The sequence below is a fragment of the Acanthisitta chloris genome, unplaced genomic scaffold (assembly GCF_000695815.1).
Source record: "Acanthisitta chloris isolate BGI_N310 unplaced genomic scaffold, ASM69581v1 scaffold27049, whole genome shotgun sequence".
Taxonomy (NCBI): domain Eukaryota; kingdom Metazoa; phylum Chordata; class Aves; order Passeriformes; family Acanthisittidae; genus Acanthisitta; species Acanthisitta chloris.
Genome location: NW_008691257.1, coordinates 2,501 through 18,009, shown reverse-complemented (window position 1 = coordinate 18,009; position 15,509 = coordinate 2,501). Strand labels below are relative to the sequence as shown.

At 44.9% G+C, this 15,509-nt stretch overlaps 2 protein-coding genes across 2 annotated transcripts; one reads left to right on the top strand and one right to left on the bottom strand.

The window, feature by feature from the left end:
* Window positions 1-702: 702 nt before the first annotated feature.
* On the top strand, window positions 703-4,366 carry RAB39B (RAB39B, member RAS oncogene family; the record flags this gene model as incomplete). Its single annotated transcript, XM_009082171.1, has 2 exons — window positions 703-869; window positions 3,574-4,366. Coding segments are annotated over 2 exons (600 nt in total), but the record flags the coding sequence as incomplete, so codon positions are not given.
* Window positions 4,367-9,083: 4,717 nt separating this feature from the next.
* On the bottom strand, window positions 9,084-14,147 carry VBP1 (von Hippel-Lindau binding protein 1). Its single transcript, XM_009082170.1, has 5 exons — window positions 13,996-14,147; window positions 12,879-12,945; window positions 12,317-12,415; window positions 10,487-10,625; window positions 9,084-9,548 (listed from the first exon to the last, which is right to left on the bottom strand). Exons 1-5 carry the CDS (start codon window positions 14,100-14,102, stop codon window positions 9,478-9,480), a joined length of 483 nt encoding a protein of 160 aa, XP_009080418.1. The 5' UTR covers window positions 14,103-14,147; the 3' UTR covers window positions 9,084-9,477.
* Between the last annotated feature and the right edge of the window lie 1,362 nt (window positions 14,148-15,509).

Here is a 15,509-nt window from a genome sequence, read left to right as displayed (position 1 = left end):
GCACGGGCACAGGCAGTTTGGGAGGTTAAGCAGCAGTAAGGGAAAATAAAGGCAGTGTGGGACTGTGCCAAGTTTCCCCCAGAGCTGCATGGTAAAAGCAGCAGCCGTGGTTGGAGCAGGCTCGGCCCCGGCTAAGGCTGCTGTTGCCGTGGGCTGGGTGCTGCTCAGGCCGCGCTCGTTTGGCAGGGCTGTGCCTGTACCCACAGCTCCTGGGCCTCCTGTTTGCTTATATTTTTCATGCGTCTTTAACCCTCATCCGCTCTTTCATCCTGCTCCCTCTGGGAGCGCTTTCCGTGCTCCGCATCTCTGCTTAGCTTCGCATAGCTTCTGCTTCTGTGCTGTAATGACTCGCCTGAGGAATGTTTTGGTTTCATTCAATAGCTGAAACCTCCCCTACTCACACCCCTCTCACCACCTTCCCTCGCATCTGTGGCGCTGGCATCTGGCCCAGGATGTGCAGTAGTCGCTCCTTACCCACTGGCAGGTTTTTCCTCTGCTACCTTGCAGCCTTGCGGGCGAGGAGCTGTGTTTCATTCTGCTGAGAGAGGAGGTGCTTTAGCTTGCAGTTGCATCAGCTTCCAGCTTTGGATCTCAGGCTGAGGGCTGTAGAAAACACACCTAGGTGCTGTCTCCTGCTTCTGCCTTTGCTGTGAAGAGTGAGAGCTGTCGGATGGCTTCAATTTCCTTTCTTTTACACATTAGGAAGTTTGGGGCCCTGGAGGCTGCTTACCCTCAGTGCTGGTGGCTGACCCGGGCCAGCACTCGGGTTGTAAGCATGATGAGCAGGCGACCTTCAGCGCAAGGGCAGGCTGCACTGCTGTGATGGGCGGCAGCATTCAAAGGCAGGAGGAGTGCAAGGGGCAGGAACGGTCAGTGACATTAAAAACCCCATTGTGCAACTTTGAAATGCCCTTGCCAAAGCAGAGACTTAAATTCCCAATGTGAAAAGCTGGAGGGAAATGAGCAAACCCAGGTGCCTTTATGGTGCACTCTGAAATATGAAAAAAAAAATCAGGCAAAAAGCCTGGTTTGTGTTTGTCTCTTACAAATCATCATTAGCCTTGTGGCAAATAGTGCCACATGAAGCAACAGCTCTTGGCTGCTCCTGCAAGATCTGTTTCTTGGCCAAAGAAAAGATTTAGGTATTACTGGAATAAGGCAAAGCCCTTTGGGCTTGTGGCCATAGGTAAGGAGCACAATGGAGCGGGTGCTCTCCAGAACCCTTAAACGTTTTTGTCATCGCAGAGGGAATTTCTTAAGAAGGAAATCCATAAGAATGAGCTCTGCGTTTTCACAGAGTTCTCTGATTTGAGCATTTCTAGTCTGTTTTGCATAGTTCAACAGCTGCCCCATGAGGATGAAACCACTGTAGTTATTTGGAAGACACCTTGGCTTTCTCTGAGCGCAGCTGTGCTACATTTCTGCTCTTCCTTACCCCCTGCTGTGAGCTCTTCACTCTCCGTAAATTAGAAGCAATTTCCGTGCAGTCAAGGCTTAAATTACAGTTAAGCATGTTACACTCTATTTTGCCAGACCAGGCCCCAAAACATGCTGCCTGGGGCAGCATTGAGGCTGCTTTGGAGCTGCAAAAGAGCAGGGTCCAATTATTCCTGGATCCAGCAGGTTTTGCCCATCTCTGGTTGCTCAGATACTGCGATTTTCTTGTCTGAAACGTGATGTTGTGTAATGCTAGCAAAAGCAAAAGCATGTGCAGCCCTCACTCCCTGGAACTGTGTCCCGCCACCTACAGAAGAGCTGTTTCCTTCCAGCCAGGAGCTCTCCCTTGGCTGAGAGGGAAATACTCGGACAAACAGGCACAGACCCTGGGCACGAGAGTCCCCACCATGGGTACCAGAGCAGGGCAGAGATCCCAGACAGAGCCAATACCTCTATGTTAAAACTTGGCCGAAAGAGATGCAAATCCCTGTACTGCTCTGCATCAGCATGGCAGGAAGAGGGAAGGTAGAAATCTTGGAAGGAAACTGGGGAGGGACATGTAGCATGAAGGGAATATACTTTGCTTTCTCTGGATCAGTAAGGAAAACAGTCTGTGGAAAAGGCTTTAAGAAAAGGCACTGAGACCTTCACCTAGTTTTACCTCAAAGCAGCATTCAGCTTAGATCCTGTCATGTCTTTCAGAAGTACCTGAGGCATTGTTGATGCTGGCAGGAGGAGCCAGGGCTGATGGCATGGAACACAAGGGAGAAGCAGAAATGCCTGTGACAGTGTGGGGGTGAATTCAAAGTGCCAGTATCTGTTTGCAGCTGGCTAGATAGCAAAAGGCAGATCTAATTCCCTCAATGCCAAATGTGCAGAGTGACTGTTGTCCCTCAGCCAGACAATTGGAGAGGACAGATTATCCAAATGCAGCCAACTATGGGGTTTTTTCCCCCTTCTGGCTTTCTTCAGTTTTGCCTGTGAATTTTCACCCATCGCTGTATGTCTGTTGATAGAACAATCATTGAAAACTCCAGTTCATCCTTTCTTGGGGCAATTTTAGCAGATGCACACGCTCCAGGACCCCTAACAACAGTACTGCATGGCCAAAAAAAGGACTTGTCCCAAGGTAAAAATGCGGCAGTGCTTATATTTTTTCAACAAGGAAAGTTCAGGCCTGAGTGTGAATTCCTCCAGGGACTGAAATCGATCACTGCTTCTGGATTTAGATCGAATCCATGACTTTGCAGAAACACCATTTTACATCCTCTTGGTTTCCCCACATGTCATAGTCACTGAACTGTAGCTCTGCTCAGCCTTGTGGCCTCAGCTTCGCTCCACTGCCCTGTGTGAGCTGATTTCCTGTGCTGCTTCTGGCTGCCTTGCTCTGGGCTTGCTCAGAAGAGCTGTGGAGATGTTCTCCATTTCTCAGCCCACAGTTCAGGGGGCTTTTTGGTGACTTAAATGTTGTCAGTATTTGGCAGGAGCAAGACCAAGAGTAGTGCAGATTCCCCTTGGAAGCTGTTGTTTCTCAGGAGGTCAGACTGGCTACTCCTGTCAGTGCCACTAGCAGTAGGAGTGTCCTGTCACTGCCACGTCGCTTTGACCAGTGGCTTAGTGGGAGAAAGTGCAGGGATGGGTGGATGTCCCTGTACCAAGGCTCCAGGTATATGGAGGGGAGCTACAACCCCATGGTCTGCCTTCCAAATCTCTAACCTTCTTTTATGTATCTGCCAGAGTGGGTGTTTGGTTTCACTTGAATCCTTTAATTTGTCACAGTGCTTCTAAACCAATGAGTTAGTGGAGGTATTCAGAGAACTTTCATGGTGGGGAACAGGAGTCTTCAGCCCAACAGCCAAGGGCATACAGAAGTCTGAGAGAGAAAAGAGACTGGAAGTGGTGGTGGAGCTTTTGAACAGAGCTGTAATAAATCAGTGGGGCAGTTACCCAAGGTGAAATCTTTAAGCCAAGATAAGTTGTCTTTTTGAATGACAAGCTCTGCCAAGCACAACATAGGAGTGCTAAGACACTGCCTGAATGGCCTGCACTGCCCTGTGTTCTGCAGGCTGCTGCTTTCTTAAAGGACAGATGTTCAGATAGCTGAGACTTAACGCTTCGTTGTGACTTTGTTTGCAGGTCCATCACCAGAGCCTACTACAGGAACTCAGTTGGAGGACTCCTCCTCTTTGACATTACAAACCGCAGGTCCTTCCAGAATGTCCACGAGTGGCTAGAGGTAGAGGAGACCAGGGTGCCCGCCCAGCCATACCAGATTGTCTTTGTCTTGGTAGGTCACAAGTGTGACCTTGACACACAGCGCCAAGTCACCAGGCACGAGGCGGAGAAACTGGCTGCTGCTTATGGTATGAAGTACATTGAGACCTCGGCTCGGGATGCCATTAACGTGGAGAAGGCCTTCACTGATCTGACTCGTGATATATACGAGCTGGTTAAAAGGGGGGAGATTTCAATCCAGGAGGGATGGGAAGGGGTAAAGAGCGGGTTTGTCCCAAACGTAGTGCACTCTTCAGAAGAAGTGGTGAAATCAGATAGGCGATGCTTGTGCTGAGCTCTTCTAGTGAGGCGAGTGGTGATGAACTCTACTAACCAAACGTACTTTACTAAGCGAACTCAGTGTGACAGAAGGGAGAGCAACACTCCCGTTGTGAACAGCCTCCCACATTGTTTTGGACACCAGAACAGACCCCAGAAAGAAATGTTCTGTTCCAAATAACCTTTCAGAACTGGGGGCTACAAACCTGAAGGAGAGTGAGTGAGGGTGCATGTAGATGTTGTAAGGAGACAGGAAGCAGAAAGGAGGGGCTGCACGAGCCAGGAGAGAGTATACAGAGAGCTGGACGGGCTGGCACATGCCAGGGTACTGTACATGTCCTCTTTTAAGTCAATCCATAGCTCCCTGATGGGTATTGAAGCCACAGGATGGATACTTCAGTAGTATGACAAATGGGCAGACAGAGAGAAGGCAAGAGGACATTTCATTTGTGTCAGCTGTTTATTACCAGGAAGGTATAAAGGCAGCACAGATACCATTTCCTCATAAGGTCAGTTCCACAGGAGAAGTTTACTGACATGGTATGCACACTTCTGAGTTTTCTTTCTTACATTCTTGAACCTAGCTCGATAGCAAAGAATATTCTGTGGGATTTAAAGAGGAAAACTGTAGTTATATAATTGGTAATTAAAATTTAAATTATTTCCCCCCTCAATAGTGCTTTTCTTGCTGTGCTGAACTGGGAATCTAAGTGGCAACTCCTTCTGCAGTAGTAATTATTCAATGCGTTTTTTTACACATTGACTGTGTAGATGAGTACCCTGAAAGTACCCTGAGTTCAGGGCTTTCCAGTAGAATTAAGTGAGGAAGAGCATAAAGAGAGAAGCCTGTCCTCAGGTGTTACATCTCAAGGCTGGGGTGTTTTAGCCAGGTGGGACACACCAACATTTCTGTCTTGCTAACAGCTCTGTGCTGACCTTACCAGCAGGGTCACAAGGAGGAAGGTGAAAAACAAACCCAACAAAAAACAACTTGAAAAGCTTAACTCAGGTGCGTCAGACATCCTAAAAGGTTAGATTTGCTTTTAAAGAAGTTAAACAGCTTCCATCAATACTTTCTGCTGTTACAGTGTCATTTTCTTTCTTGGCCTCTGTGGAAGAGAACTAGTGCTGGGGAAGGTGGAGCACACAGCAGGAGTGTCTGAGCAGGAGGAAAGGAAAACCACAGGACATGCTCAAGAGTAAATTTTGTTTTCCTCCATGTTTTAATTTGACAAAAGAGGATCCATCTCAGGCTGGCCATCATGGGATGGCAGCTGTGTTACAAAAGCTGTAGGCAGGTGGATGTTTGCTGGGAATGCCATTCACTTACTTAGAAACTTTGCTTCTGCCAGGTTTTAACTCAAGCTTTTTACGTGCAGCAGGGTGACTGTGCCTCTGTAGCAAACTAGGGAAGTTCAGCCTGTTGAACTTGCGTTTGAAAGCTTGATACACCAAAACTGCAATGGGCAGGAGGAAGGGATTAGGTGAAAACCACAGGAAGCATCTAGTGTTTGATGTCAGGCCTCTGAGTAGAGAAGAATAAAATACTTGCTCCAGCTTTTTAATCTACCCCATCTATAGAAGTGTGGGTCTTGATTGCTGTTGAGTTCAGACTGTTTCTCCCTTTGAGCCTGTTTTCACAGTTTGCAGCAGCACAGGGGCGGGTCTGTATGAAGAAAAAAAAATCTGTGGTTTCTGTATTGAAGCCGTAAAAACAAACAACAAACCCACAGCAAACCCAACCCAACAACCCAAAGCCTGAACACTTATTTTCAGTGTTCTAGAAACAATGTCAGTTCTGGGCTCTGCAGGGGATCAGCAGTGCTGCACCTGCTGGGAGGGCACAGGTAGCAAATGCCAGAAGGGAGGGGTGGCAGTGGCCTGGGCCTTTTTGGTGAGCTTGTCGCTGTTTGAAGTACCAAACAGCTTGTGCTAAAGCCCAGTGACTTCCAGCACATTCACCTGTGGTTGAGTTGAGTGCCCTGAATATTTGAAAAAAAAAAATCCCTCTACACACATTGTTTCTAGGTGAGCAGAGCTGGAGAAGATTGGTGCAGGGAATGCCCCAGGAGCGTGGCTGCTGTGGGCTGAGGCCAGGGCAGTGCACAGGGTTTGCTCGGACCAGGTCAGTCATTGCATTTTCACAAAGGCAAAGATAGACATGTACCAAAGGGTCACATTCTTTGTTCTCTGGATGGAAAGTTCCCCAAGCAGCTGCTTTGGATTTTCAGGGGGCAGCTGGTCATGAGGTGTGTCTTGGGGTACCTGGCTGAGGGTCACAGCAGCCCCAAGGGCAGAGCTGAGTGCGACATGAGGGGCAGTGAGCAGTTGGATCAGTCAGGAGTTGGATCAGACAACATTTTAGCAATAGTAAAATTCTCTAATTCCCCATGTGGGATCCTGACCAGATGGGGAAGATCACTTTTCATGAGACAACCAATATTTTATTTAATGGGTTTTGGACATTCCCCTTTCCTGCTCCCAGGGAGAAATTCCAGAAAGCCTAAGCCAGTAAGTGCATTCAGGCCTTCAGAGAGTAGATCTTCAATTTAAATATAGAAGTGTTGTAATTCTAAAGAGGAACAGTACAGAAGGAAATGTACACAGTCTTAACTACTTAGAGGTAATAAATTGTTATATTAAACGATAGAGAAATCATTATCTACATCTTTTTCTAATTCCTTGCATTTTCTAGACAGCTTATTAAAATATAGGAAATGTAGATTCATCTGTACAAAATTTGGAATGTTTTTTTCTAAGACGAAGAACTTATAGGATATGCTAAGAATTCTTTTCTAACAACTGGTTTTAATGCTTTGACTTAGAGGAATCAGGTGGTGATACCTTTCACAAGATAAAGGTCAGGAGCTCTTATACTCTAGGACAAAAAAAAAAGAAAAAAAAAAAGAAAAAGCTAACTTTCTGTGGTCCCTGCCACATGTTAAAAACAATCTGCATGTTAGACTGAACTTGCTCAGAACCTCCAGACTAAAAGCCTATACACTGTCCTCGCTTTGTTATGCACTGTACCGAAATGTGAAAATAACGCTGTACTTAGCTGTCTGTATGTGACTGACAATATGCTTGTATTTAGCAACATGGGTACTATGTGATAATGTGAAATTCAAAACTTGTAAAGAAACTTTGGTGGTTTTTTTTTTTTTACCCCCTTTCCCACTCTCTCTGAGTGGGTTCTCTGCTCCCTGTCCCCACTCTGCTGTGGCAGCCTGACACGGCCTGGCTTGGCCATCACACCTCACAGGTGCTGCACACCATTCTCTGTAGGCTCTGCTTTGCTCTGCAGAACCAACCCCTCACTGAGGAACAACAGCCCCAGAAGCCTCCCTGCACTGGCAGCCAAACCATCCTTGGCCCCTCCAGGAGGCCTTTGTCAGCAGCAGGCAGGGGCTGGTGGCACAGCAGCTACAGCGGCTGCTGCCAACTTACCTGCTGCTTGTGCTCAAAGTGGCAAAGACTTAACAGCAAAGGCCACAGCAGACCTGGACAAAGATTGGTCATAGGGAACCTTGAGCTCTCGTCTGTGAGTACTGGGTTATTTCTTTGCACTTCATATGAAACACACAAACCCCAAAACTTGAGTTATGATGGTCAGTCATCACCCATCCCCCTGAAGCAGATGCCTTTGAACCTAGGAGCAATTTCAGCTCCAAGGCTGTCTCCCCTGCCATGCAGCAGTGGCTCACAGAGCTGATTTTGCTCAGTACTGCTTTTGCTGGGCAAAAATGCTTAACTGGTTGTTTCGTTGTGCACAACAAAGGCAATTGCTGCCTTAGGCCCAGCCGTGGGGGGGGCAGTACACTGCAGCCTGTTGGGATCTCATTAATCCAAATTGAAGAGAAAATTGCAGGAGAAATCAGGACATGTCTGCAGCTGCCTTTCCATCATTGCTGATGCTCCAAAAAAGTAAGGGAGAGCAGCAGCCTGAGCAGCCTCACATCCTGCCTGCCATAGCAGATACCTGTTGGAGAATGCATTAGAGCTCCACATTTCCCTGCTGCAGCCACAGACACTAAAACAAACATCACCCTGGGGGAAGGTACCGATGAACCCAGCCCAGGTACTTACTGATGACCAGTGCTAAGGGTTTACCTGCTCTCTGCCCTTCCCTGCAGCTCATTCTGACAGGCACAGTGCTGTTAAATCACTTGCTTTCAGCCACCAATTCAATGTGCTGACTCACACTCCTCCTTTCATTCACGCCAGGATTCAGCAGCCACTTTTCACGTCTGCTGCTTCAATGGAATTTTTCAGCCCCCCTGCCCTCAATTAAGGGAGGGAAACATAAAAGATCACACATCAGATTCCGGACTTTCACACAAAGAAAGATGCACAAAACCAGCTGTTTGCCACAACTGTTTAGTTTTACTATTTTAATATCATGAAATAAAAGTACAAAAAATTTACAGGTATATTGTTTCTTACATGAAGATCGAACAGTTAACATTTGCATTTATTTTGCAGTGAAACCTGTACTCCCAGTCACAGAATGTGAATATTAGCCACTGACATCACCACTGAGCATTTAATTTTAGAAAGAAACTGCAGAGGTAAAAGGCAACAATCTTGCAAAAGGCTTCGTAGGGACCAAAAAAATACTTCAACTGTTAACACCAGAGGTCATGTTCCAGCCAACCATCCTGATCTAACACAGGTTTCACCACCTGGGAGGCTGAGAGTTGACATTTGAACTGGACATCTGGGCTAAGGGCTCAGATATGGGGTTCTTGCTCACAGGCTGTTGGCGTTCGGGTGTCCTTGTTCGATGCATTTGCCAACATAAGCAACATGTGCACATGTGAGAAAGAAGGGGGTGAGACCTCCTGCAGGTTTGACATCACTTGTGCTGTTCACTCCATTTACTCTTCTGGGGACATATCACAACATGCTGTATGTAAAGTGCTGAGAGCTCAGTAAGAGGCAGTTAGCTAACCCATGATTACTACACACAAGTTTATCCAAGGTGGATATCCAGGAATGCTTTGCAGACTGATGCTGCCAATTAACTGACCGAAACAAAACCTAAGACTTCACTCTAGTTTTGTTTCCTAGAACATTACAGCTGCACATCTTCCCAACCCAAGTCAAAGTGAATTTATCAGCTGTACAGAGATGAAAAAGAAAAGCCCTGCATTGCCTTAACCCGCAATAATGTCAGGCTCTATTCCATACGTGTCCCTCAGCTCTTCAGACAGGCTTTCAGGCAGAAATTTATTTATGACAGACTGGTCTGATCAGAATACTACGTCCTTTGCTGGACTGTGTGGTGCCTTTTCAAATAATTCATCTCATGAAGCATGCATGAAACCAAATTCTGAGTTTACAAATAAATAAAATGGTGCTCACCATTAGTTTTTATATATTTTACCATTTACTGAAATGCTGAAAGTAACTCAGTCCCGAATGAAGTTTGGGGGTGTTTAAATAAAAAATATTTGGAGATTGAAACCACATTTAAAATTGGCAAAACTATGCTTTGTTTTTCGAAGGGTCTTGCTTGTTTCTTCTCTTTACGTCCCAATTATAAACTCTAGCCATATCTGAGGGGTGGAATTAAGGAGACAGCTCATGCAATCAGAAAAGAGAAAAAACCCCAAACAATGTGTATTAAAAATGGGGCGAAGCAGGTTATAGAGTTGGTATATATACAGTCAGTATAGAAACCATTTAATGAAAGGAATGACTTGAAGTTTCAACACACAGAACACTGGTAACTTAGTAACTGCAGCATTTATACCATTACTTAAAAACCTCCAAACAGATACTGCAGAGAAACACACTTTTAGTTTTACTTACAGGTACTCTGCTGAATTCAGCCAACCTGCCCATATCAGCTGCATTCACCTATTTGAGGCATCCAGAACTTCTGCAGCACTAAGACAGCTTAAGCATCAGCTTGATAGAACAAGCAGCTGTGCCTTTGTTTACTGAATCCAATGCTTCATTTGATGGCTACACTCACCATAAAAGTAGGCTTTAAGTAGAAAATATACAAAACAACCCCACACCCCAGAGGTGGTTCATGACAGTGTAAAGAAGGAAGACCAATGCTGAGCACAGCCTGAGCTAGAGCCAGGCTTGCTGCAGCAGGGCTCGTGCATCAGCTGTGATGAGCAATAGCCCCAAGAATAATACTCATACACTCTGGAGAGGAAGGAGGAATCACTTCACTTTGAAATGGCCACCTGGGCATCAATCCACTGCACCAATCAACTTCCAACTCACTCCAGAGTCAGTGGGTTTGCCACCACAGCCAGAGGTTTCATGGGGACCCAAACACAGGCTCTGCTACCCCTAACACACCAGCCCTCAGCTCAGCCCTGCAAGCACAACATTCCGTTTCACTGCCACAACAGGTTAAGTTCCTGGAGTTCTACAGGATATAAGGGCAGCCAATCTAGGGGAAAAACACATCAGGAAACTGGTCGTTACCTGATGTTGGCTCCTGTCCTCTCCCACAAAAGAACCAAAAGGATACTGACTTCTGTAGTGGTGAACTGATCTCTGAGAAAATCCAGGTCTTCCTCTAGAAGATCGAGGTTTCTTGTGGCTGTTGACAAATTCTTTTCTAACAGAGCCTGAGCTTCATCAATATCATATTCAAGCATCACATTGGCCTAGAAAAGAAAGATTGATAAAAGCTTTTACTGTTGCATTGTAAGGACTAAGCCATACTAGGCTTATTGTGTATAACTTAGCACATTAACAACAGACTGTCCTGACAGGCTAAGACAACAAGATTCAGGACAGGCAATGCCAGAATCCAGCTGAGGCCTCCACCCCTTCAGTAACCAAGAAATAAATCCCCACAGTGACTTGAAGTTCTCTTTCCATAGCTAAGCAAGGAGAGGTTTCTCTCCCTGTGGATCACATTCAGCCTTTCAGGTATCAGCATCTCATCTGCACTGTATTTCAAAAGTGAGAGCCCTCATGTATCTTAGCAGCACTTTTCAGGTGCTACACAACTCTGAGAGGTTTTGTTGGATCCAAGGTTAACCTTAGGCTCTGTGTGGAACACCAACAAACAGCTCAGTGGCACTGGTCTGTAATGAGAGCTGTCACAGGTACCTACAACAGGCACAAAGTCCTATCCAACACTGCAGTGGGTTTTAACGCACAAATGGTTATTTCAGCAAGAAGTTGCCACAGAAGGAGATAAAAGAGCAGTATCAGGGGAAGATGCACCAATGAAGCTTTGTCCCACAGAAGAACTGTGCACTGTGCAGAGCCATGTGCTGTGACAGACAGGATCCCAGAGCTGAGAGTCAGATAAACCCTTTTCTTTAAAACAAGGCTGGCAGAGTTCCCTCAGTAGCAGTGACAGCCCAACATGCAGAATGTAAGCAACAAGGAGGAAAAAGGCAGAAGGCCAAGAACACCTCAATAAAATACACTGCTTGTGGCATTTCATTACAGTTTTTCAGTATGAATTGTCAACAGGATGATCTTTCTCTGATGTTTTGTTACAAGATAAACCTGGGATGCTCCATGAAAGTGTTTGTGAATTCTGAAGACAGTCTCCTGAAAGCAACAGGTACCAGAAAAATCTCTTTTTATGACAGAAAAGAGCTGGGAGAGCTTGGGAGTAACTGGCCAATTAGTCTGGATGCTTCATGTATCAACAATGCTTCTGTCCTGATGAAAGGGTTTTGTTTGGCAGCAAACAGTGGGATTTAGGAACATCTGTGGTTTAGAAGTCTCAAAATAAGCATCAGCAGGTTATCTCCACATATAAGGAACCCTCTGAATACAGAATACCTCACCCTGATACTGCTTAAGTACTTAGAAATATGGGGTTTCAGCACTGATCCCAACAGGCTTTAGTGCAAACTCCATTCTAAATGCTGGCAGATACCCAAGAGTAAAAGAAATCCCATCTTTCGCTAAAAAAAGAGTATGAAAAGGGAGAACAATAACACAGAGAAGATGGGAAGCTACTTGCCAAACTAAGTTATTTTGCAGGGCATATTCCTATCTCAGGCAATGCTGGGTGGTAATTTGAATCACAAAATGATAGAAGTGGTCAGGAAAACACAAATAAGCTTTTTGGGAAGAACAATCCAGCAAAAGGACAATTCTCTAAAGCCACAGTGTTCAGGCACCAAATGAAACGGAACATGAAACCTTCACTAACAGGCTGAAGTTGCCTTGTTAATGTGCCCTGCAGCCAGGGCACAGCTCTGCCATGCACCCACGAAGAGTCATGCCCACAGCCACTCCAGCTAGAGGAAACAGCAATGAAAACTCCCTTTTAAAAGCCTTTTATAAGTTCTTTAAACAGTTTCAGAGAAAATTCCATTTTACTTACCCCCAACCACAAACAAACTTTATCTGTAGGAGGAACTGAAGCTTTGCAGTAAAGATTATCTGCCAATAAAAATCTGGTTTCCATTGGATGTGTGGAATCCTTAAGACAAATAATAAAACTTAAAATTGCAATTTTCACTGGAAAACTATGTCAAAGACATAAAGCTTACAATAAAGAGCACACTTTTCTGCTTTTTGCCATTGATACAGTATTAACTTGGCTGGAACTCCATGTAACTCTACCACAACATTAAAATTAGAGCTCCAAGGTTAATGCATTTTAAAAAGGTATGTTTAAAAACAACACAGAAATCTCTACAAAGAATGGAGATGAAGTCAAAGCTTAGCTGCAATCTATACACTATTAAAAGTGAAGTTTGCATTACGAACATTAACTTTTTTTGAACTAGCTTTCGAAAAGTACTACATACCTTTAAAAACAATTCTGTTATTTATAAAGGCATATTAAGTGTGCTCTCCAAAACATTTCTTGCAATGTGTTCTGTTAGGGTGGAAAGGTCGTTAGCTTTTCTCATACTCATTAGATATTCAAAATAGTTTACCTTTTTCTTCTGCATGTGTTTTAAAATTTCTAATGTCTGTTTAATTTCGGGAATCTGACTTTTTAGCCTGTGAATTAACAACAGTCATAATTTATTATTTTACAGAGACACAAAGTTTCCTAAACAAGTGATCAGTTTTAGCATACAATCCAACCCTCATTTGACAACTTGAAACTTTTAACAGCTTTCCAGGCTTACAAATGCAGGTTTGAAAGACACAGCATGTAAAGGCAGCTCAGCTCCAGCTTCACCTGCCTCCCACTGCACCGAGGCTCAGCGGCTTCGGGAGCACAGCAACACATTCAGCTTTCAGACTGGAACAACACACAGCAACAGTAATAGACACCTCTGGGCTGAAATGGTGCACTCTGCATATTTGTGATCTCCATGGAGGAGAGAGAAACTTCAGCAGAAACAGATAACAACCACTGTAGGTACAACAAAACAAGTGTGTTTCTTCTGAGGCTCAGAGACTGCTCTGTCAGCTGAGAGCCACAGGAGTCACCACTGTTCAAAGCACAGCTCTCTGCAGAGCTGAGGACACCCCCGTTCCTGACAGCCCTCACAGAGGCACTGGATCCCCACGGCCTTCCCTTGCCCTCCACTGCAACCCGTGGGCTGACAGCACAGACTGCCAAAGCAGCTCCCAGGTGAAACCATGGGGGATATTTGTCCAGGAAAGAAGCTTAATCTATACAAAATACTACTTAAAGCTTTGACTTTAGCTTTTAAATAAAAATTTGTTTCTTGCCTAGCTTCAGATCGAGCCTGAAGCTGCCAAAGAGAGATGAGATTGCTAAACCAATACTCACAGGATTGACACAGTGAACACTTGACAAAGACGTGTTCTCATTACACTGTGCTGACAAAATCCAGAGGCTCCAGCAGCCCTTTTGGCCTTAAAGGCTAAGGATCAATTCAGCAACACTGTTAATTCTTTTACATGTAATTTTCAGGAACAGGAAAGAAAAAAGCTGTGCTGTCCTGAAAGTACTGCAAATATTAGCTCTGCTATTGGCAACTTTTTATTTCTTGTGATATTTAAAAAAGTTAGACTTATTTTTAAAAAACAGAACTGTGCTAAACATTTCCCAATTCTGCAAAGATTATGACTTACCTCCTTTTCTTTTGAGCAAGATTAAGTTCCAAAAATTTGTATTTCTGATACTGCTCATCCAACTTCTTAAGAACTACATCTGCTGTCTCATTTCCAGGCTGTTTCATAAAAGAATCTACATCTTCCTTTAAGGGGAGAAAGAAATCCTCAATGTTAGAAGACTTTTACAGAAATCCTAGGCACAGACGTTATCATCTTGCTGCAGCTACATCTCAAAGGGGTTTTATATATAAACAATGTTTTTTTTCTGGAGTGGAGTACAAAATAATTTAGTTTCCTGTCTTAGTCACCTTCTCTTCTCCCCCTCCCCCTTTCCTGGTAGGGAACTAAGGACTAGGTGCAAGAATTATTTCCTGACCATATTTGCTGGTACCTGGTTAGTGGTGCTTTCAGTCCTGGCCAATGTCAAACACCTAACAGGGATGGATATCCCCAGGGCATGGCTAAACCTGTAAAGCAGGGCTAATGCTTCTCCATGGATAATCAGATTATGAGCTCTTAAGGATAAAACTGATGAAGAAGAGTCACAGCCTGATCAAGCATGTTGTGGCAGAGAAAGACACAAGGGGGAACACTGGGCTATCTGCTCAGACAGGCAGGCTTTATGGCAGTGAACAGCTTGGCTTCAAAAGCTCCTTCCACAGTCAGCAGAAAGCCACAGAAACCTCTGGAGAACCACTCTGTCCAGTCTACTATCAACTGGAAAAGCAGGCAGAGAAGAGAGGCCTGAGATGGCAAGGATGCTGACCTCAGCATGTGCCTCCTACAGACTCCCAGGAAGAAGTTCATCTGCCTGGGGACAACATTCTCAGTCCCTGAAAGGTACATCAGGCCAGAGATCAACCACATGTTTCTGGACTGGTCCACATTTACCCATGTACAGTCCAAGATGACCCACTCATCCACTGAGGTAATTCTGCCCTTATTTGTCTACACAGCTCAGTAAACCCAATGGAAGCTTCCACAGGCCTCTTCAGCTTCTCCTTTTGAACTCAGTGTCTCCATTCCAGAAGTTTCACATCAAAAAAAGACTATAATACATTACTAAAGTAATACCACACATGGAGCTGCTTCCCCTCATTATGAATCCTAAGCTCTCTTGGCTGAAGAAACTTACTATGACATACCAGACTGAACCTGGTAAGTCCTCACCTTCTTATCATTTAGGAAATATGAACTCCACAACAGACTTCAGCAGGCAGCACAGTCCAGGGGGTACATCCAACTCAAGAGACCACACCTCAGAGTGCCTGAAGAATGCCCCAAGCTACCTCAGCAACAACAGACTAGAAGCATCCCTGCCTCCTGATACAGCCTGCAGGGAAGCTTTCAACAAAGAAAACAAGGAAGAGGTTCAGGCAAGTGTTGTAGAAGTGAGGCCTGAGGATGTTTTGAAATTAAACTCCCTCTTGTGGAAGCAACTCTGTTTTGTGTATCACCCAAGGCAGAAAGAAAAAGCAGCTCATCCACACCCTGCCTGGCACACACCTTTGCTCAGCTCACGTCTGTTTGGA

Bases quoted from the DNA above. Each gene is read 5' to 3' on its own strand.
- VBP1 (XM_009082170.1), bottom strand. From the start codon at position 14,102: ATGAAACAGCCTGGAAATGAGACAGCAGATGTAGTTCTTAAGAAGTTG. The intron at 12,416-12,878 runs GTAAACTATTTT...ATTTGTCTTAAG, and splicing joins AACACATGCAGAAGAAAAAG to GATTCCACACATCCAATGGA. The intron at 10,626-12,316 runs GTAAGTAAAATG...TTTCTTTTCTAG, and splicing joins AAGTTTGTTTGTGGTTGGGG to GCCAATGTGATGCTTGAATA.